The sequence below is a fragment of the Musa acuminata genome, chromosome BXJ1-10 (genome assembly GCF_036884655.1).
Source record: "Musa acuminata AAA Group cultivar baxijiao chromosome BXJ1-10, Cavendish_Baxijiao_AAA, whole genome shotgun sequence".
NCBI lineage: Eukaryota > Viridiplantae > Streptophyta > Magnoliopsida > Zingiberales > Musaceae > Musa > Musa acuminata.
The window spans coordinates 19168140-19189144 of record NC_088336.1 but is presented as its reverse complement, the minus strand read 5'-3'; the positions used below and the strand labels follow the sequence as shown (position 1 = coordinate 19189144).

The 21005-nt window shown below is 41.2% G+C and overlaps 4 protein-coding genes across 7 annotated transcripts; 2 read left to right on the top strand and 2 right to left on the bottom strand.

The window, feature by feature from the left end:
- Positions 1-21: 21 nt before the first annotated feature.
- On the bottom strand, positions 22-516 carry LOC135594746 (brassinosteroid-responsive RING protein 1-like). Its single transcript, XM_065085255.1, has one exon. The coding sequence runs from the start codon at positions 514-516 to the stop codon at positions 22-24; it is 495 nt and encodes a 164-aa protein (XP_064941327.1).
- Positions 517-2265: 1749 nt separating this feature from the next.
- On the top strand, positions 2266-3384 carry LOC135594929 (putative expansin-A30). Its single transcript, XM_065085435.1, has 3 exons — positions 2266-2437; positions 2518-2833; positions 2912-3384. Exons 1-3 carry the CDS (start codon positions 2284-2286, stop codon positions 3222-3224), a joined length of 783 nt encoding a protein of 260 aa, XP_064941507.1. The 5' UTR covers positions 2266-2283; the 3' UTR covers positions 3225-3384.
- Positions 3385-4961: 1577 nt separating this feature from the next.
- Positions 4962-10733, top strand: LOC135595337 (agamous-like MADS-box protein AGL19). 2 transcript variants are annotated; one of them, XM_065086140.1, is made up of 7 exons: positions 4962-5454; positions 8918-8999; positions 9470-9531; positions 9628-9727; positions 9813-9854; positions 9906-9977; positions 10072-10733. In XM_065086140.1, the coding sequence occupies exons 1-7, from the start codon at positions 5270-5272 to the stop codon at positions 10165-10167; spliced, it is 639 nt and encodes a 212-aa protein (XP_064942212.1). In that variant the 5' UTR covers positions 4962-5269; the 3' UTR covers positions 10168-10733. The 2 variants fall into 2 exon arrangements, with proteins under 2 accessions (XP_064942212.1, XP_064942213.1); XM_065086141.1 differs by having other exon boundaries at positions 4970-5454; positions 9936-9977; positions 10072-10727.
- Positions 10734-13846: 3113 nt separating this feature from the next.
- On the bottom strand, positions 13847-19687 carry LOC135595335 (brassinosteroid-responsive RING protein 1-like). Of its 3 annotated transcripts, none has more exons than XM_065086136.1 (6): positions 19547-19687; positions 18524-19442; positions 16141-16492; positions 15929-16011; positions 15394-15621; positions 13847-14714 (listed from the first exon to the last, which is right to left on the bottom strand). In XM_065086136.1, exons 5-6 carry the CDS (start codon positions 15399-15401, stop codon positions 13976-13978), a joined length of 747 nt encoding a protein of 248 aa, XP_064942208.1. In that variant the 5' UTR covers positions 15402-15621; positions 15929-16011; positions 16141-16492; positions 18524-19442; positions 19547-19687; the 3' UTR covers positions 13847-13975. The 3 variants fall into 3 exon arrangements, with proteins under 3 accessions (XP_064942208.1, XP_064942209.1, XP_064942207.1); XM_065086137.1 differs by having other exon boundaries at positions 15394-15613; XM_065086135.1 differs by lacking the exons at positions 18524-19442; positions 19547-19687 and having other exon boundaries at positions 16141-16791.
- Positions 19688-21005: the final 1318 nt, after the last annotated feature.

The window sequence follows — 21005 nt, the reverse complement described above, 5'->3', positions numbered from 1 at the left end:
CAGTCCAGACGCCGGCGGCAGTTAGTAGTTGATGTAGTGGCGGTCTTCGTCATATGAGAAAGAGGCGTCAGAAATGCCGACCTCCTCGCGGAAGAAGGGAGCTCGGCACATGGGGCAGGTGCACTGTCCGTGATCCAACCACCGGTCGACGCACCGCCGGTGGAAGACGTGGCGGCAATTGCTCATCAGCCGGACCTCGTCGGCGCCCTCAAGCTCATAGAGGCACACGGCGCAGCTCTCGGGAAAGCAGTGGCGGCCGCGATGCGCGGCGAGTAGGTCCTTGAACTGGACGACTGGCAAGCTCTCCTGGATCAACTTGGCCGGAAGCGAGTAAAGGCTTGTTTGGTGGTGGTAGCTGTGGATGTCTGAGTCATTCCACTGGGTTTCGGACCCCAGGAGGCTGCTGAGGCCAAGAGAGTGGAAGACCAGGTTGATAAGCCTTCTCAGGTGGAGTAAGAGGAAGAGCAGGTGGATGAGGAGCCTCGGGAGCTCGGGGTAGCCAAATGGGAACCCCATTGAAGGGTCAAACTGCAAGCGCAGAGAGAGAGAGAGGCTTATGGAGATCGCTAGGCCGGTGTGCAGAAGGGTGTGAGAAAGAAGGCTGGTGGATTGGTCATTTTGTACAGGGAGGAGAGGGATGTGGGACATGATTGATGAGATGAATCCCATGTGACGTTCATCTTGTGGATGGAAGCATTAAGTGAGTTGATGTCCAATTGGCCAATCATTCGAGGTGCGATGTGGTTCTTGGAAGTAAATTATTCTCACTCGTTCATCTCTCCACTTCTCCCTGCAAAAGGAAAAGGAGATGAACAATGACAAGTGTTGGTTGATGGGTTCACAAATTCATGTGTTTGTCTCATCATCATTGTCCTTTTCCTGTAAGTGAAAACTAGTCATTCGACTGCCAAATCCATGGCAGATAGCTTTCTTGAGTAGTTCTCAACAATGACATTGAGATTAGTAGCAGTCTCAACTCCTTGACTCTCCATATCACCTTTCATCCAACACGGATAACATCACGAGGCATGCAAGGTGGGAACAAGCCAACATGGTGGAGCTCATACGGAGCACCATGCCACTTGGTGCCACCATGATGCGCTCAACAAGCAAGCATGGGCTTTTGGCATCTCCCATTACATCTCTCCTCCATGTTAAGTTCACATGGTGGTGGTGGTGGTCGTGGTGGAGGATATGGAGGAGAGACAAAGAGTTATTAGTCTATTGTTTTGGAGTAGGGGAGTGGACACATCACATCACTAGCTCCTCCTTTGTCTTTCCCACCGTCGGCCATTAGAGCACCAACAGGAGCAAGACACGGCGCCCGGAAGCGGACGACTTGTCTCCCTCCCCTGACTGTGCCATGCCCGGTGTGCCCAACTCTAAAAGGGAAGAAGAGCCAATGAACTCAACATACAGTGCTTGTCCTTCCACAGTTTTCTTTGTTAAGGGAATCATTCGGGTTGATCAATCTGCACCCACATCATGCTACTGTTGCTGTTTTATTTACCCAGATATTAAATTGCTAGGAACAGCCTCACTTTTAGTGTCATGCTTGGGATGGGTGTCAGCGAGAGATCTCCACGAGGAGGAGGAGGAGACGTGGGAAAGGGATAAGTACCATATTACCTACTAAATATATTAACAATGAGAGAGAGAGAGAGAGAGAGAGAGAGAGAGAGAGAGATACCACCTTATCCACATTAAAAGGTATTTTCCTCATGAATAAAAAAATAATATTTTCCTCACTTAAATTTATATAAAAAAATATTTTCCTCAGGAATAAAAAAATTTAAAAAAATCAAAAAAAGGGAATTAAAGAGCCTCATTTTTAGTGCACTTTGAATATTTAAAAAGGCATTATTGTTGGCAAATTAAAACCATCAATTCCAATGTATTTAATACACATCAAACTCGATTAATTAATTGCACATACGCACAATTCTTTGTGTCCGACTCCATCCCAAACTTAACGAAGAGAGCATCCCACCTTACTTCCATGCACGTTCTAATGGAAACTTGCATGCACGTTGCAGTTACTCGACGAAGAACCAAATGTAGAATCCCCGAACCATCCTTACTCTTGGCTCAAATTTTCGTCCGATTCAAAGTAAATATTGCCTGTTCCTCCACCCATTTTGGTAATTCCCCATGCACTTCACGCCCATCGTGCAGTCGACGTCCGAGCGCGGCATCAGAATTCTCCATCGCAGACACATGCAGTGTTGCATGTATAAATAGCTGATAGCAGTTTGGGCAATGCAGGGAGAAACCAAGGAAGAAATGGCTTCGTCGTCGTCGTCGTCGCTCCTGTGCAATCTCGGGTTAGTGGTGCTGGCAATGGCGATAGCCAGAGCTGGCGCCGTGTTTCGCCCCACGCCATGGTCGATGGCCCACGCCACCTTCTACGGCGACGAGTCTGCGTCAGAAACCATGGGTTTGTCTCATCTCAACGTCGCTTAATGCATCTGTGGAACAGATCTAACGTTGTGAATGCCATCTATACGTATCTCTCAGGTGGAGCTTGCGGATATGGCAACCTGTTCAGCACGGGATACGGCACGAACACCGCGGCACTGAGCTCGGTGCTGTTCAAGGACGGATTTGGCTGCGGAAGCTGCTACCAGATACGCTGCTCCGGCGCCTCCGCGTGCTACAGGGGTTCCCCGATCATCACCGTGACAGCCACCAACCTCTGCCCCCCAAACTGGGCTCAGCCCTCCGACAACGGTGGGTGGTGCAACCCCCCGAGAGTGCACTTCGACATGTCGAAGCCGGCGTTCATGAAGATCGCCGACTGGCATGCCGGTATCGTGCCGGTCATGTACCGTAGGTAATCAAAACCATCCATCCTTCCGTTCTCACTGCCGCCATGAAGAGTGCTGAAACACCATGGCATGCATGGTTGCAGGGTTCCTTGCCCGGTTCGCGGCGGAATCCGGTTCCTGCTGCAGGGGAACGGGTACTGGCTGCTGGCCTTCGTGACGAACGTGGGAGGCGGAGGAGACGTCGCCAGGATGTGGGTGAAGGGAAGCAACACGGGGTGGATCAGCATGAGCCAGAACTGGGGTGCTTCCTACCAGGCCTTCTCGAGCCTGGGAGGGCAATCCCTTTCCTTCAAGATCATGTCCTACACCACGAGAAATACCATCATCGCGTCCGACGTCGCTCCTTCGAACTGGAACGTGGGGTTAACCTACGAGGCAACCGTAAACTTCCATTGATGTGGGACCTTCGATGTTCTTGTCCATGGAAGCTCTCGTAGAGAAGAAAGGCTGCCCACTAGGCTAGAAGGCCTTGTTTGGTGCAGATTGGGATAGGTTTGGTTCTGTAATCTTCTCGAGTCTATTAACAGATCAATGATACTGCTCATCGTTTGGCTTATTGGGTAATGGATCGAGCTACGGATTGCAGTGCATCTACCACGTAATCGTTGACCAAGTCAATGGGAACTCACCACGTTTTATCTTGCTTACTGGCTAATGGTTCAAGTTACGGACGGTACCTTCGATGTGACTGGGGAGGGGCCCGTGCGGGACCCGCCTGTGGAGGTAGCCGAGACGCGTAGCCGTAAGAGGGTGGGAAAAGACGTATGTGTTTTATTTTTCCTAGGACGCTTTACGTAGCAACTAAAGTTACGATAGACACTCGTCGCGACTCAAGGCGGGACGTGAGGCTGCGCACCTCGCCGTCGTCCTTTCGACGAGGAGAAGACGCGAGGCAGCGGAACCTAAGCGGATCGCGAAGCTTTAGGGGACCGCGGGCGAGCAGATGGTGGGCATTTGCATGAATCGAGGAGGACGGAGAGACACGAAAAAAGGTTCTCAATGCTCACGAAAACGAGACGGCCTTTTGCGCCAATCGGAGAGCTCGCCCTTCAAATCACAGTGACTCCGCCTTCGCCTAAGTCTCATTCAGCCTCCTCCTCCTCCAACCCCCACGCCATGGAACTTTCTGCAACCTTTAACCCATTAAACAAGCGACGGAGAGAGGAAGCAGAACCACGAGCACAGAGAGGGCGGGAGAGCAAGAAGAAGAAGATGAAGAAGACGAGGTTGGTGAGGAACAGGAGAAGCACGTGAGGCGGGACTCTCGAGACCTCGGCCAGCCGAGCCGCGTGTCCACACCTCGTGGGCTGCTGCTCTCGTACGTACGATCACCCCACGCCACGCCGGACACGCACCCACCGCCACCACCACCTCCCCTCCCCCTCCTCCTACCCACTCACCTCGTACTGACCCCTGCGACAGAACCACCACCGCACCCCTCCGAAGCCTCAGCTTTACAAGAAAGCTCTCTCTCTCTCTCTCTCTCTCTCTCTCGCGTTTCTGTATTTTCCTTCACACATACACACACACACACACACACAGGTAATGAATGAGAGGTTAGCACTTGGATCTTTTTCCGCATATTACTTCGACGATCATTATACAGGCAGATCAGATGGACAGAGCAGAAAGAAAAAAGTAGTACTCTTCTCTTAAGAATGGACGTTCTTTTCGCATACATAAATCAATAGTGAGATGACTCACTGTTTAGTTTCCTCCTTGGATGATGGGGGAGGAGGCAGAGAAATGATGATGTGCCCATGGCATCACTCGACACAAGATCACATTTTAAGGTTCTAAGATGTCATCAAAGAACTCATTGGAGATGTACATAAATCGATGCTTTTCCAAATCAACCTAAACCAGAGGCAAAATTATGTTCTACTCTGATAAAGTGGTCAGCCCTACCAAGTAGGAAAAGTTCCCATGAACTTTAGACTCCAACGCTGTCCATGTCCTTTAGATTCTACAATTACAATACATTATGCTTTTCCTTAAAATGAAATGGAAGAATTGAAAGACTAACGCACACAAATCCAGAATAATATAGGAAAAGGCTAAAGAAACAGCAGCTGAGAAGACAATGTTTGCTGTGCTAACAGGTAAGGCCACAAATGCTCTCACTTCCCCTCTTTCTTCGTTCCTTAATTTGTTTTAGAATCTACGACAGTGTGACCAATAAGGAAAGGGATGCATAAAAAAGGAAGAAGCGAGGAGGACCGACACCAGAGAAGAAAGTGTTATTCTTTTCCTTTCTGTGATTATTCTTTAGCCATTTGTGGAAGTGCGGTTTCCAGCTTTAGTATCCTCTTACCCTTCATAAGTCCCCTAAGGTTCAGAGAACGACTGAGATGGGAGCCCAAGAGTGAAGAGATCACAGTTCAGATCAGAAGAACGGTAGAGTGACAGAGAGAGAGAGAGAGAGAGAGAGAGAGAGAGAGATGGTGAGGGGCAAGACGGAGGTGAGGCGGATAGAGAACGCGGCCAGCCGGCAGGTGACCTTCTCCAAGCGCCGCAACGGCCTCCTCAAGAAGGCATACGAGCTGTCCGTCCTGTGTGACGCCGAGGTGGCCCTCATCGTCTTCTCCAGCCGCGGCAAGCTCTGGGAGTTCTGCAGCTCCTCCAGGTTCCTGACTCTATAACTATTTTCTTGGTTTCCTTTCCCCTTGTTTCGTGTGATCTCGCCCATCGTTTTCGGGCCTGTCTTCTTCCTCCTTTGATGCAGTACCCAGTTAATCGATCGGTCTCTCCCTTGTCCTACAAGTAGTACATGTTCTTTGCTGACACTCTCCTTTTGATACTTTCTGTACCTCCAAACTGACAAGGAGCTTTTCCACTTGTTTGATCTCTGGACGCTGCTCATGCGGTAGTACTCTTGTGGATACTTTGGTGTTGATTCTTCTTGAAGATCACCATCATCATGCACAGGAAACGATTACAGAGATCGAAACTATGAGTTGGATCATAAATCCTGAGATGAACTACATCAGAAACAAAAGCAAAATGGATGAAGGATGACCAGAGATTTAAGTTTCAGATACATATAATCGTGCCATCATGTGGGTCATATTTCACATATTAGTGCATCCGACAGCAGTAGCTACTTGTATCATGTATGTTCGGTATGTGTTGGATTAGCATTAGCATTTCACCAACCTGGAAATGCTTGGATGTAAGCTTCTTCTATGCACCACCAGCAAGTCTACCTGAAAGCCACAAGCATGGAAACCATGGCAAGAATGTGCTCCCTGGTGACATGGAAACCAAGTAGGCCTCAGGAAATAGTGACCTTTCTACTGTAGATTAAACTCTCTTTTCTTGCATTCTCCCTTGCAACTTCTCTTTTGCTGATACCAATCACTTCCCTAGATGATTTATTTCTCCAGATTTGAGTCAATAGCTTTAAAATGGTAGCTATTTTTGTTTGTTTTAAGTCCATTTCTCAGGATTAGACATTTAAAATCCCTCTAAAGCATAGATTCTTTAAATAGGGATCCCTTTGTTGTGTCTTAGGAGCAAAAGTTCATCCTGCTCCTGCTGAAATATACTGCCTTTCCTTCAGAAAACAAAGTTATTGATGTCACTCGTTAGGTATCTCATTTTAGGCTCATCTCATGGGGCTTGCATGCTAGTGGACACTTTTGACTGATTGGGAGAGCACCATAAGCACATCAAATTTCAATCCCTGTATCTGTTTTTATTTTTTACTTAATAAGATTATTTGATTTTGAACTCTTATATGTCGCATCATTTATGAACCTGTTTCTTTGCAACTACCACATTGCCAATGGGGAGGATTTCCCCTCTACTTGGCATCATGTTCTTGCAATTATAAGGGTTCTTGATTCAAAATTGTATTACTTCTTCCTCAGAACCTGCCAGTTTTCTTTCAGATCTTCCTTCCTCTGCCTCATTTATGTGCAAACAATATCATTCAATTTTCAACCATTGCTTTGGAAGAAGCAAATGACACACCCCTTTCACCTTACAATGTTAATTTTGCGTTGATTAGATGCGCATAGCATAATGCAATGTTAATTTTCAGCTAAATGTTGTAATTTAACCTTCAAACAACTTTACTTATCACCCTAAGATCAAAGAATTAGTTTGCACGTGCTTATAGTTTAGCCTTCAAAAGCCTTTGAGATGACTAATCATTTCTAAATGTTGTTAGTTGTTTCCACTTGACATTAACATTTTCTTAAACAAAGTCAATGTGAGAACCTATTCAATCTAAAATGTATAATATGTTCCTCATCCCAAGTCAAGTATGCAACATATCATGAGCATCCATACCTCCATGTGATATTATATCAAGCTTTCTTATATTTTTTCTTGCATACATGTAACTCTGGACTGTGTTCTAAATGACTAAGAAATCCTAACCTCAGATGACTGCTCTAACCCTGAAACCAGTGAGATATCTGAATCAACCTATGGATTCATAGCTTTGAAACATATCTGCTGGAAAACAAAGCACATTGCCTTTACAACTAGACTCAAAAACATGAATCCTACCTATAAAGTTATTTGAGAGAATTGACCCCACTTGGATTAGAGATAGATATGCTGCTGCATTATAAGGTGCTAATAATGATTTCCTCATCCCATCTTGTTTATGCCAAATGTGTATATGATTTAGGTTGCATCAGAAATATCAACAATGAAGAAGAATACCTTATTCAGATCAATTATGTGACTAGAAGTTATGGTCACTTGTTTTATGGTTTCATTTCTTTTTAATGTGGTGATTACTTTGGATAAACTACTAATTAATAGAGGGTGCTGCAGTGTGTGTGTGGGAGAGAATTGTGACTGCTGCAAAGTTATACAGTGCTTAGTATTATGTCATAATTGGCAACTTTAATCGAGTTCCATCGGACCGATCCCAACTGATGTATGACAATAATACCAAGATAATATATAAAATGAGAGCGATCTTGGATGATACACGGATTGAGTATATCGTATCCAAATCAATCGATATCATGGAGAACTCTAAAAGATGTATGAGGAAGTAAGAAAATTGCTACTCAATCAATGCAGTATGAAAACATGAGCACAATGATATCTTATCTTCTTTTGAAGTTTAAACACATAAATAATAATAGCAAAAATGTCCTAACATGTCACACATACTGACATAGACATGTGCTGCTTCATAGGATTCTTCAGTTTGTTCACTTCCACCTCCCAAGAATTTGGATCAGTAAATGGGAAGCAAACAGTGATGTGCTTAGGATACTAAAGGAATCGATAAAGCTCTCTAAATAGTAAGCCTTTCTTCATTTTCCGCGATTAGGTTAAGCCAGTATTAACTCTTCAGTAGTATGTGAAAAAAAAAAAGCATGTTGGAATGGATGCAAGATTTTATTTCATGTACAGAAACACTAAAACAGATGGATTTTTTTTTTTTTGGGGGTTTTTTAACATCGATCTTTATTATGTTTAGCGTTGAATTGAATTCCCGAAGCTCATGTTATATTTAAGCATTTATCTTTCTTATTTCAACATTGATATTTTTATGTTTCTTCCTGTTGTGTACCAAAGTTTGTACTTGATATTTCAACTTCTTTAGCTTTTATTTTTTCTGTCTCTTGCATCTTCTGCAAGTAAATGACACTCATCCTTCTAAACTTTTCAGTAACCCCTTTGTTACTAATCTCTTTTGGTCACTCATTAAACAAACATAATCATTAGGTTAAGCAAGTAAATGACATCCTTTCCTTGTTGAGGATTAGCCAAAATTCTATGGTTATATTTTTTATGATGGATTCTCCACCCAAAATAAATATGGCTACTACCATGACTTTTATTATACCAAATCTATGTTTGTAACTCAACATATAGGGTTGAGTTCTGTGGATCAAATTGAGGCAAACATTGAATACTAAGTATATTCTAGGAATAAAAAAGATCAATGTTATCCACTAATATTATAGGGATGTGAGACATCCTATTTTATCATCTAAAATCTCTCTTCTTCTTTTTTTTCCTCATCAATTGTGAGCAATTTTTAGTGTCTAATGCTTTTATGATTCATTTTTCTCAAATAGTTCATTAACCCTCTTCCATTCTTTGGTGTTCAGCATCGAAAAGACGATGGATCGCTACTTGATGCAAACAAAGGATGTGAATACCAAACACAGCGCAATGACCCAAGAGATGAAGGTTGAAAGGCTTCATCTTTTTCTATCACATGGATTCTGATAAGTAAATGATTGTGCTGTTGATCTTTCAAGTCAAGCATTCCAGTAGTTAGCTGCAGAAACAAGAAAGATCAGTTCTGCAATAACACTCACCAGTGGAAACATTAGCCATATTCAACAACATTGAATCCAAGCATTCAAAAGCATCTGTTCATGTTTTTTCTTCACTTCTGAAGATTACTCAAAAGCATTGAGTTTTTAGCATTCCATTTTAGTGCTATCAACACTGTCCAAGGAGATCTTCCCTCAAAACTAAAAGGAAAAGGAAGAAGAATGAGATCAAGATCTTATCAGTAACCACTGTGAATCATAAAGTAGACCCAATGCAGCTAATAAGAGAAATTAATGTTATGCATAAAAGAAAAAAATAAAACCTTCATGACTTCTTCTCCCTTGGTTTGTCATGTGTATATTTGTACCTGCTATTTGCAGGATCTGATGTCTGAGGCCACTAATATGACAAAGAAGATTGAACTTATTGAAGCCCATAAAAGGTTCCTTAATTTTGCCCACACTCCATCCTCCTTATTGTTCTATCCAGTTTATAATTCTGACCACTTGGTGAGCATGCATCATTTGCTTTGGTACAGGAAGCTCCTTGGTGAAACTTTGGAAACTTGTTCAGCAGCAGAACTGCATGAACTAGGGAATCAGCTGGAGGAGAGCCTGAGACAAATTAGGAAGAGAAAAGTTAGTCCTGATGAGACATCCTTTCTTCTCTTGCTCATCTTGCAAACCTAATTGGTTTTGACTCACTTTTCTTCTGTTCATTCAGCAATGCCTCCTAGCCGAGCAAATCGCAGAGCTCAGAGAGAAGGTAAAAGCATCATTCCCTGCCATATGATCATTCTTACTGCCTCACTGTAAGGATCTCTGTTGTTTTATGTATGAAACCCAGGAGAAGAGCCTTTTAAAGGAGAATAAATTATTACATGAAAAGGTTATCTATCTGCTTCACTTACATTTCTCTATCAAGTAGTCATTTTTCAGTGAAAAATAATCTAATTAGACTTATTTATTCTGTTAAAATGAAGTTCAAGGGAGGAAATATGCTACGATTAAATGCAGCAGAGGTTCAAAGCATGGAGGTAAACACACAGCTGATGATTGGGAGGCCAGCAACTCTCTGAAGTGACAATACCTCAGAATGCTCATTGACCTTCGATTTTAAGTAACCTACATCTGTTAATGCTGCTTCTAAGCACTGAGTTCTGTGGATACACAAATGTGTCTACGGCCAAAGAACCATAAGGAAGTAAAGCTGAACTTAGAACACCTTATGGTAGGTGATGAAATAAGTAAATATCATGCTAAGATTCATGTATCAGTCAGACTTGTTGAGCAATGCTGATTGCCTGCAATAAATTAGTATGATCCTTAGATGTTGAACGGCATACAGAGGTCTGACTACTTCATGCAAGATTAGTGAAGGTGTATATTAAATCCTTGCAGTAAGGACAGCATATCAAGGTTTCTTTGGTTCTCAAGCTGCATGCGGTCACGGGGTCTGAGGTTTCTCTTCCGTCCGAAGCAGTGGGAGGGAGCAAAAGATGTATGAGTGTGACGATCGACAAGTAGCGCTGCCGGACGCCACAGCCAAAGAGAGAAAGCAACGAGACGTAGTAGTTATAGTAGGCTTGTCAAGTGAGATCCCATCAAATCTTTGTCAGAGAAAGAAAGCAAGACTTTGACCTAACAATTCCATCAAATCATTTTGCGTCGGTCACCCCCCCCCCTCTTTTGTGTTGACGTGATAGTTGTTCCTACACTGTTCTTGGAAGGAGTGATGCAGCCAAATGAGACTCGAAATGACTTGCGACTTTGGGGACGCAGCAGTTGCTCTCCCCATTTTCCGTGTCAATTCAATGCAGAATGCATCTTGCGCAGAAGGTTTTCTCCCGGTTTTGTGGATCCGTGGACGTGTCTCATTGCCCTGGGCACATGTAGGTCGATGTCTTGACAAGACTCGAAGGCTTGGCAAGACTACAACTTTGCTGCAGTAGCCTTTGCCCAGGTTTCCTGGATCTGTCTTTTCATCGGAGGCCAATCTTGCTAGATAGATTTCAAAGGCTTAGGTAGTAGTGCAACTATGCATCAGAGATGCTGCATGAGTAATATAGTTGATGGAACCTAGAATGGGTCAGGAGCACATGAAGGATTCTGGATCTAAAACCCTAGCATAAGGATTGCTGCCTAACTCAGATTATGATCATCTGCAAGAGAAGTAAGTTTAATATAATGTTTCAGTTCATAGTTAATCAGATATGGATTGAAAGAATCATTTTTTTTTTCATGTGGATTGTGTTCATAGCATGTTCATCTTAAAATAGTTGATGTAGGTGGAAAAGGAGGAGTCCATGCAATCAGCATATGCCATGACTAGTTGAAACTGTTCATTCAATATATTCTCACCTTACTCGAAGACTATGTTTTCAACTCTAAAGATTGAACTTGCACTCTGCCGATATGTGATAACTGGCACTTCTCTTATGCATTTCCTTAAGGAAAAGATTGCTAGATGGAGAGATTGTATTGAACTGTTCTCTTTCTTGTGCTGACACTTGTGATGCTTGACCACATCGAGGAACTGAAAAGGAAAGCGAGCAAGTTTTTGTTTGTACAAAGTGCTGATCCACAAGGCTTAAACATGGCATTGAATTAAGAAGCATCTCTGCATCACCTTTTATTTTCTTTCATAAATATGTAAGCATTATTTGTAGCTTGATCTGTTAGTTCATTGCTAGCCATCCAAAAGTAGGTTTCAATTATTTGAGATGTATTAAGATGCTTTGACCTTTACCTGCAATGCTCTTCTGAAACTTGGTGCTAACTTCTCGAAAGTTGACCCATAATTTGTCAGTGCTCTCTGATGGGGATATAAACAGGAATAACCTTTATATATGAACAAATACTAGAAGGCCATGATATATAGCGGAATTAAATGAAATCACAATCAAATAGAACACCAAGATATATGTGGAAAACCCCTCCAATGTGAAGGGTAAAAACCACGGGACAAACTAGAGATAATCCATTATAAGAATAATGAATATACAAATCTCAATCTCTTGTCCTAAACCCTAGCAACAATCATAAGAGAACAACTGGGATACAAGGATCACGTCACTGTCCACGATATCTAAAACCTCCCCAAGTAATCACAGCAAGAGTCTACTGTAGTTTTGATCTAACCTAAGATGAGAACACTGCTAGATGATTGAGAATAGTTTCTCTGCGTTCTCCTTGTTTTCTTCCCTTTCTTTTTTCTTTCTCTTCCTTTTCTGTCTTGTTTTCCTCCTTTTCTTTGGAATCTCGTGGCTGTTTCCTCTAATGTTTTTCTGCCCTATTTATCACTATGTCAGTGTTCTCATCCTTTGTGGAGTACCTTTTCCCAAGAAGATTACAAGGTGAAGAATTGACAATCTTGTAACCAGGTTTAAAGCTCTGATCTGATCAATTAGTCATCAAGTGGGTGAGATTGGCTCCATGTAAATTAAGATAGTGATAGTAAAAAACAGCCAATGATAGAATGGTTGGTATCTGCACCTTTAAATTTATATAAAAAGATTTGCAAAGAAACATCATGTGAAGAATGCTCTAATTTCAGGAGAATGAGGAGATAAATCATGAATCATTCATTCCTATCCACATTTTAGTATGAGGGGAAGCCTGTGATCCTCTTCTCATCTATCTGTAGGTCCACAAGGATGAGGCTTGAGCTAGTGATTCAGGGCTTGTGCTGCTGCTGGGTCTTCTCTCCAAGTACATGTAGGTTCATGGATAGCACTGCCCACCGCATTTCCCCAAACACAGCATGCATGCTCTGTGTTTGAAGGCAATGCAAGGATGACTCCGTTTACTCCTCAGCTGGTCCACTTTGGTACAGAGTTCAGGTGGCTATGGGGCCCGCAAAATTCACCAGCATTCACCTGTTTGTCCATTGTGACAGAGATCAGATCAAAATGGAGTCATCATCACCTGAAAGATTGTACTTTGTGTGTGGTGAGGAATGGGACCATCAGCCTTGAGGAACTCTCATCTGATTAGTTTCACATGGGATATGAACTAGACTTTGATTAATGCATTCACTACACCTCCAAGCAAACAACTTGTAGTCCATTCTTTATCTACCACTTAGGTAAGCAACTCAACTCGAGCTCTAGCATTTGAACTTGGCATTCAAGTCATCTTCTATTGAGATCCACCAACCTCCTCTGAGGTGTGTGGAAACTACCTCTGTTAATTGAGATCCTGTGATGGACCACCCACCTCATGGTCTGAGGCCACTTGAGCTCTTCCTAGCCATCGAACTCTTCTGACTTGCAAGTTCATCTTGCTTCCTTTCCTTTCACCTTTTTGTTTTAAGCGAACTGGAAGGCAAACCTCACCAGGATCAGTTGAGGGTCCTCAAAATTAAGATCAGAAAGGGAGAAAAATCAGTCCAAGGTGCTTCCTCTCGATCCAAGTGCTGCAGCGGCAGTGCCATCTTGTGACACAACCAAGGAAGATGTTGGAATCAGAGATGTCTACCATGAGGTTTGAATGGGATAAATTTGTGCTTGGTTCAATTAATAATCTAAGATCTTAGATCTGTACAGTACACAGAAGAGCAACAGAAGCCATCTGCAACCGAGACTGGATCATGGCATGCACACCATCTTTTCTTCCCTCTCATGGTCATCGTCAACCATCAACCCAATCCTTTGCAGGCAAAATAAATGGATTTACACACTCACAAGATGCTTTCTTTTTCCATGTAGAATCATGTACACCAATATCTCGAACGAGAGAACACAGTAAAGAGTAAAGGATTTCAAGTGACTCGTCAGTCTTAGCACCAACTTTGTACATAAGCCTCTTGAGGTAGGTAAATTATGGTTCATCAGGGTACAAGAACACTGTATTAACCCACTGTATGCAGCTAGCTACTCTTTGGCTTCAACCTCGGGAAGGATCAGCAAACGCGGCATCGTCCTCCTCCTCCTCCTCCTCCTGCTCCTCCTCCTCCTCCTCGCTTCCGTTGGGCAACAGCTGAGCTCGGCACAGAGGGCAGGTGAGCTGGCCAATGTCCACCCACTTGTCGATGCAGGCCTTGTGGAAGGCATGGGAGCAGTTGCCGAGCTCCCTGACCTCGTGCTTAGCCTCCAAGGCGCCGAGGCAGACGGCGCAGATGGCTTCGCCGCCGTGGTGTGAGCTGGGGCGGAGGGTGGAGAACCTGACGACGGGGAGCCTGGTCTTGATGGCGGAAGGCGGAGAGGGAAGCGAGAGGGGGGAGGGCAGGTCGGGGAGCTGCAGGGGGAAGGCGAAGTAGTCCTCGTAGGACGTCGCGAGGCCGAGGTAGAAGAGGGCCATGGAGACGGCGAGCTTGATGCGGTCGAGGAGGTTGACGACGAAGGCGACCGGTCGCGGCAGGATGACGGTGTAGCAGACGGAGGGGAAGCCCATGGATGAGTGAGCGAGCTGATGAAGAGGAATTGCAGGTGGTAACGGTGGTTTATGGAAGGAAAATGAATGGGTTGGTGGAGGGAGATAGTAGGCCTCTATAAATGTGACAGAGAGAGCAGAGAGACAGAGAGAAAGAGATGAACACCCCATGTGATCTCTCTCTTTTTTGGGAGTACGAAGGAATCGGAGGGCTGAGCGAATGCTGCCTTCCCCAGGGATGGACAAACTTTGACTGCAAAAAAGTTGCATGCATTTTAAGTTGTTTAGTGCAGAAGCCACCCACATAAGAAAGAAACCTTCAACAAAATAAAACGTGACACTAATAAAGGGTTAGAATGGCCAAATTTTTCTATATAAGTTAGGAAATTGACCAACTTTCTTTTTTTTTTTTTTTCCCTTCAAATTAATTGACATGGTTTTGCAGCTCGGCAATATAGACAGGAAATGGAGTTATAGAAGACGCGATGAACTCTGTGAGTGCCCTCACCTGCTTTACACACATGATATCTTGGTAAAGTATTTATGAATGTGTACAAAGTTTCATTGTGACATATCATCATTCACCATGTGCCCAGGGGCCCCATAGCCAGAATGCACTTCTGTTTGGTAGTGTGTCAACTTGTTTAATCTCAGAGCAATCTTAAGATAGATGAATACTGTTTCTTGAGGTTAAACTTGCTTTACTTCATAATCAACTCTAACAGAGAGAGAGAGAGAGAGAGAGAGAGAGAGAGAGAGAGAAGGAACCTTGTTGCATGCAATATGCCTGTTTGTTTAATGCATAGAAAAGTCAGGATAAAATACGAAAGATACTATGCTTGATGGAGCACTTATAATTAGATCAAGCCATTCTATGCTATATTCTAATCAAAAGCACAAAGATTCGAGGAGAAATGAGGTCACTGATTTACCTGAACATGTGAAGCTTCCTCAACACTCTTCCATAACCATAATGAGTTGCTTGACATGAAAGCTCAAATGTCAACTTGTTTATGTGTGTGTGTGCATTGGCATGGATGCACTTCACATCTTTTTTACCTCGGCAGTAGTTTGTACAAATGCCACTGTCATGCTCACCCACTCCTGCGACAATGCATCATGGCAGGAGGTCCCACCGGGCTGTGAACACCCCTGCCACACTGAGAAATTGTTAGTCTATTATATCAATGATCACATACCAGGATTCCTTGAGCCTTTACCCAGCTAAATAAACAAGAGTCTTTTGTCTGTGGCATGACCTTCTTGTCTGCTAAATGCAGGGAAGGTGAAGCCATGGCTACCCCTATTATAAGCTTGAGGAGGAAGAAGGGTGGGCAAGGAGAAGACATGGGAAGTGGGTTTGGTGCAATCGGGTAGCCGCTTCTTCTACCATGTCTTAGAATTTTGCTTGCAACTTGTTGATGTTCCTTAATCGACAACCAGTTTGGTAGTGACAAGATTAATTACCTCTTGCACAAGTGGAGCGGTCGGTGCATTTGTTGTTGTTGTCATCCCCACCTTCTCCTCCAGTAATATCAGTATATCTTTACCTGCATGTGTTGAAAACTTATGGTTACACATCAGTTAATTAGAAGAGTGGATGACAAACTGCATAAAAAAATTCCAATTTGAACTAGGAAAATAGTTAATAAATTAAACTCAAGAATGAGGATCCATACCCAAAATTTCAAATTGGATTCAGATCAGTCAGCAGCTTATCGGTACCATTCAAGACATAAACAGGGGAAAAAAAGGACAATATAATTCTGAACTAAAAGCTGTTTTAACATTAATACAAAACAAATGAGAGCTGCTTCAACTTTCAACATTCCATAGTACCACCTAAAGGGAAGAAAAAAGCTGTTTTCACTGTATCCCCAACAATGCTTGTTTGTATGTGTCCATGGTGCTTGATGTTCACCATCAGGACATCCACAGTAAATTCAAGAATCTTACAAAGCTTGTGGGTTGCTTTCAAAGCACAAGCAACTCACATTATTTTCATTGATACAGCACGTTTTGCTGAGGAACCTACACAAGAAAAGGGGTCATGTTAATTTGATAAAAAAATATAAGAAAATTAAGAGCTGCGGCACCAATGAACAATTCCTCAAGACATATATTTCTTAAATTATTAAGCAAATTGAGACTAAAACAACAATTTTAAGTCCCACAAAGCAAAAAAAGTTTTACAAAACATAATGGAAAAGGATATTGTTTGAACCATTTTAATGCCAACGATTTGATGTCCTACTTATGCTACCATCCATTATTCCTCTGCAACAAAACATACTTTCATTGCTCGTATAATGGACAAGACACATGTTCTGTTATCATGGATAGCAGAGAAAAGGGAAGGAAAGCAATTCACCATACCAAAAGCTATAGGTGTTAAAAAGTAAAGAACTAATATAATATTTTAGATAAAATATAAAAATATAAACACAGTAACAAACAGTAATATATATGGTTTGGTAGAAAGCTTAAACTGCATCATATCTTATCTGACATAGCTTACCTGACATAAACAGATCAGATCTACCACAAGCATATCTATGCAGCTCACCAGTCATGAAAGAAACACTAGTCTCAGGAAAAGCACCTAATTACATTGCATCTACATATTATATTTATGTGCTCGAGTCTTGCAGACCATTCTATGTCCCCATGATCATCTTCCTAGAAGTTAAGAGTAGATTTTTTTGAACCTGGAAACATCAACATCCTTCTACGAATTTAAATTTATTCATTGTCACAGATGGTCCAGGAAATTTTCTCTGGAACTCGAAGCATTTCTTGAATGCAATCAGGAATACATAAAATGCACTTCACAATTTTTTTTTCTTCACGTAGCAAATTAAGAGGATCAAAAGCTGAGTGTATATGCTGACATATGATAGTTGCGTGGAACATGCTAATAAGAAGGTATTGATATCCTAGTTAGAAGGTTTCAATCCATGATACAGATGTTAATCTTGCTGAGCATAAAATGTCACATGAATCCTAAATCCAACAAGAAAAGTTTGCACCAATCACTAGAAAAGCTACAACAACATACAAAGATGACAAAAACAAAAGATCATATAATATAATTTACCAACTAGAAACTTTAGCTAAGTTGCTCCAAGTCCAATTTGACCTGGAATAGTCCAAAACGTCTCATGGCAGTCTAATTCCATACCAGACAAGCTCCAAGCAACAAAGGAACCAAACAATTAACATCACATCCAGAAGTTTGATGTTTCTACCACTATTGTTAGAGACAATCAAATAAGTAGCTAATATACTTGGCATGGGCAAACATTTTACCCAATGCATTAAGCAATTGGAGAAATTGACCCAAATACTGACCAATAACTCCATTTTAGTCCTTCAACCACGGACCAAAATGCTTAAGTGAGAGTTAACATAATACACTCATCAGACTCATATAAGTCAATCATACACATTGCCCACTTTCGATGTGGAACTAATGGGATGTTACATTTAAATAGCTATACATCTCGAGTAACACAAGTAAGTCTCTGATTATGAGCTTCGAGCAGACAAGAGGTGGCAACTATTTAGGCGAACCACAGGTGGCAGAAGGTTTAGCATCTTCAAACTTCCCATATAGTGACAAATGGTATCAATCAGCCACTATACCAATCCCCTTTACTTCTTGAAGAAGTCACAAGGCTGAAGATGCACCATGACAGACCCGAAAACAAATGCCAAGTTGGTCTATTAGGTTATATACTTGTGCATTCTTGGCACCCCTGCATTTTAATGCACCTTGTGAGAATGAAACAAGCACTTAAAAGATGCAGCATCACAAATTACAACATACCCCAACTAGATAAAATTTCACGTTTGCATTTGAAATAAAGTATTACTAGCATTAGCATATGTCCTATTAAATTAACTCTGGGCATGTTTAACATGATATATATTTCCAATGAAAAATAATTGGAAATTGGAAACAGAAATAAGATTGTAACTGACAGTGAAGAATTGTTGCATCTCAAGAAGCAAAACCTCTAGTGGATATTAAATAAGGTAGTGAACAAAGTAAAACGATACCGAATAATATATGGTGCCAGTGGATGAAATAGAATGAGCCATAACCAGTGAACAGCCAAGGTACAGACCATTATAGATAAAACAGGCCCACTGAAACTCCTGAGTTGAAATACCGAGTAGCTGGTGGAGCATGATAACTTAAACAACCCAACTGATCCAGAAGCAAAGAAAACTTTCCACCGCCACTGCCAATCCTCCGTGCTAAGATGCATGTAAGTTAGGACAACAGAAACTTCAGCACAGACACTGACCAGCAATAGGACTATGAGTAGGAATCCAAACACATAATGGACCCTCCAAGCCACATGCTAGGAAGGATGAAGAAAAGTTTAACAAAGAGGGATCCAAAGGGAAGAGTCCACAAAGGATGCTACCTAGAAGAAATTTATCTTGTTATCTGGTTCTTTTGCACATAGTGCTGAATATGCTAAGCCAAAGTGCGTCAGTAACCCACCCAAAAGGCTAAGTGGCATCAAGATCGAGTACCACAAGGACAAAAGATCTAAGAACAATGAGATTGGAAGAACTCCTGTTATCTTGCTGACTCACAGTATGACGTTTAAAATGCATATAACAACAAGCCCGATCACCCTCCATCCTGAGGCATGTATCCCACCTTAAGAGACATCCGATGTCAATTCTCACAAATACAACTTCATAGGCAACTGAGATCTCTTGCCCCCAAATTGATTGGGACTTGTCAAGCTCCAGAGTGCAGTCCATTGGATCAATTTTATCATACATGTTAAGCTTCGACATGGCAGCCGGATCACGCTTCACGCTGCATGGAACAACTTCAAATCCAACAATATAATACCCAGACATCTTTTCCTTTGCAGTCTCCGATATCACTCCCACCCTTCTTCATCTCTGCCAATAAACTTCACATTCTTCGCTTCAATATGTTACCGATCTAACCCTAAACAATATGAAGCCACAAAATTAGTAGAACACAGAGTCGAACGCAATGGTAAAACCGATACCTAAACAAAAAAAAATCAAAGATTAAAGAGGAATTCCTACAAATTGTAGTTCCTCGTTCACTATTGCCAACAGAGGTCAACGGTTGAAGATAATAAATGTATCGATCGAATTAGGTCAACGGATTGGATCGACTGAAGAGCAACACAGTGAGGCGATTGGGGAGAGGAGAAAGAAACGAAGCAGTTCTCTCTCTCTCTCTCTCTCTCTCTATATATATATATATATATATAGAAAGAGAGAGAGAGAGAGAGAGAGAGAGAGAGAGAGAGAGAGAGAGAGAGAGACTCGAACTTAACGTTTGTCAGTTACGCTAACTAACCAAAACACTAATTTTGATAATACAACTTTTTAAGATTATTTTAAATATATTATTTTTATTTTTAAATTATTATCAACCATAATTATCAATAATTAATGTTATATATTTATTTATGAACTTCACTTAAACCTAAATATAAATTTAATTTACTTAATTTTAAAATTAAATTTTACACGATAATAGTATATTAGATTTACTTAATAAAGATTATGAGTTACTAATCTTATTATTTTGTATTTAAAATATTAATATGACTTGTGGATGAGGGTGCCTCGGAGGGCGATGTCTTGGAGATACGTAGTTTACTTAGTTTAATTTAAGATACATCAAATCTTATATGATTTTAGTATAATAATTTCTTCTATCAACAAACATCATCATAATTTTTTTTCGATTCATTACTAAGATTTGTATACTATCTAGTTATTCACATGTTAATCAACAAAGAAAACCTTGACCTAATAGATTTAGTATTCCATTTAATGGAGTTAGAAGATGAGTCTTGAACCATAGTTATCCTACTAGTGAATTTTGATCGTTAATTTTATCTAGTAAAATTAGTTCTATTTCTCAAATGTTATTATGGTTATAGTAACTTACAAGAGAAAATTTATCTGAGGATAATAAAATACTCATTCCATAAGAAATACATACCTGAAAAAAAGTATAAAGGGGTGCATCCAGCTAAACCCCTTAGATGGATAAATTGATTTTTATTTATTGCAAATATAGAAAGCTCATAAAGAGTTCAATTTTAATCCTTTTTAAAGAATATATGCCTGAAAATATTATTTTATGTACTAATATTAGTGTTGTAACGGCTAGTTTAATGATAAAATGTTTTCTCTAGATGTTATGTTAATATTATATATTCAATAAACTTTTATATATTAAAAGTTGATGTGGCATGTCTAATAAGCTTTAATTAGACCCCCACATATTATGTTTTTACTGATAAAAGTAGATTTACATGCCTAATTCTATTATAACCCAAAACCTACCCGACAACTCCACCATCAATTTTAAGATTTTGTTCTCATAACATATAATCATTTAAATATTTTTGAATAAGTTATTTTCAAACATATTTACAAGAGAGAAAAATCAAGTTGTATATCAATTGATCAATTTAATTTGTGCATAACATTTTTCAAATGCTTAATTCTCTTATAATCCTAT

Bases quoted from the DNA above. Each gene is read 5' to 3' on its own strand.
- LOC135594746 (XM_065085255.1), bottom strand. From the start codon at position 516: ATGGGGTTCCCATTTGGCTACCCCGAGCTCCCGAGGCTCCTCATCCAC.
- LOC135594929 (XM_065085435.1), top strand. From the start codon at position 2,284: ATGGCTTCGTCGTCGTCGTCGTCGCTCCTGTGCAATCTCGGGTTAGTG. The intron at 2,438-2,517 runs GTTTGTCTCATC...CGTATCTCTCAG, and splicing joins GTCTGCGTCAGAAACCATGG to GTGGAGCTTGCGGATATGGC. The intron at 2,834-2,911 runs GTAATCAAAACC...GCATGGTTGCAG, and splicing joins GTGCCGGTCATGTACCGTAG to GGTTCCTTGCCCGGTTCGCG.
- LOC135595337 (XM_065086140.1), top strand. From the start codon at position 5,270: ATGGTGAGGGGCAAGACGGAGGTGAGGCGGATAGAGAACGCGGCCAGC. The intron at 9,000-9,469 runs GTTGAAAGGCTT...TGCTATTTGCAG, and splicing joins CAATGACCCAAGAGATGAAG to GATCTGATGTCTGAGGCCAC. The intron at 9,532-9,627 runs GTTCCTTAATTT...GCTTTGGTACAG, and splicing joins CTTATTGAAGCCCATAAAAG to GAAGCTCCTTGGTGAAACTT.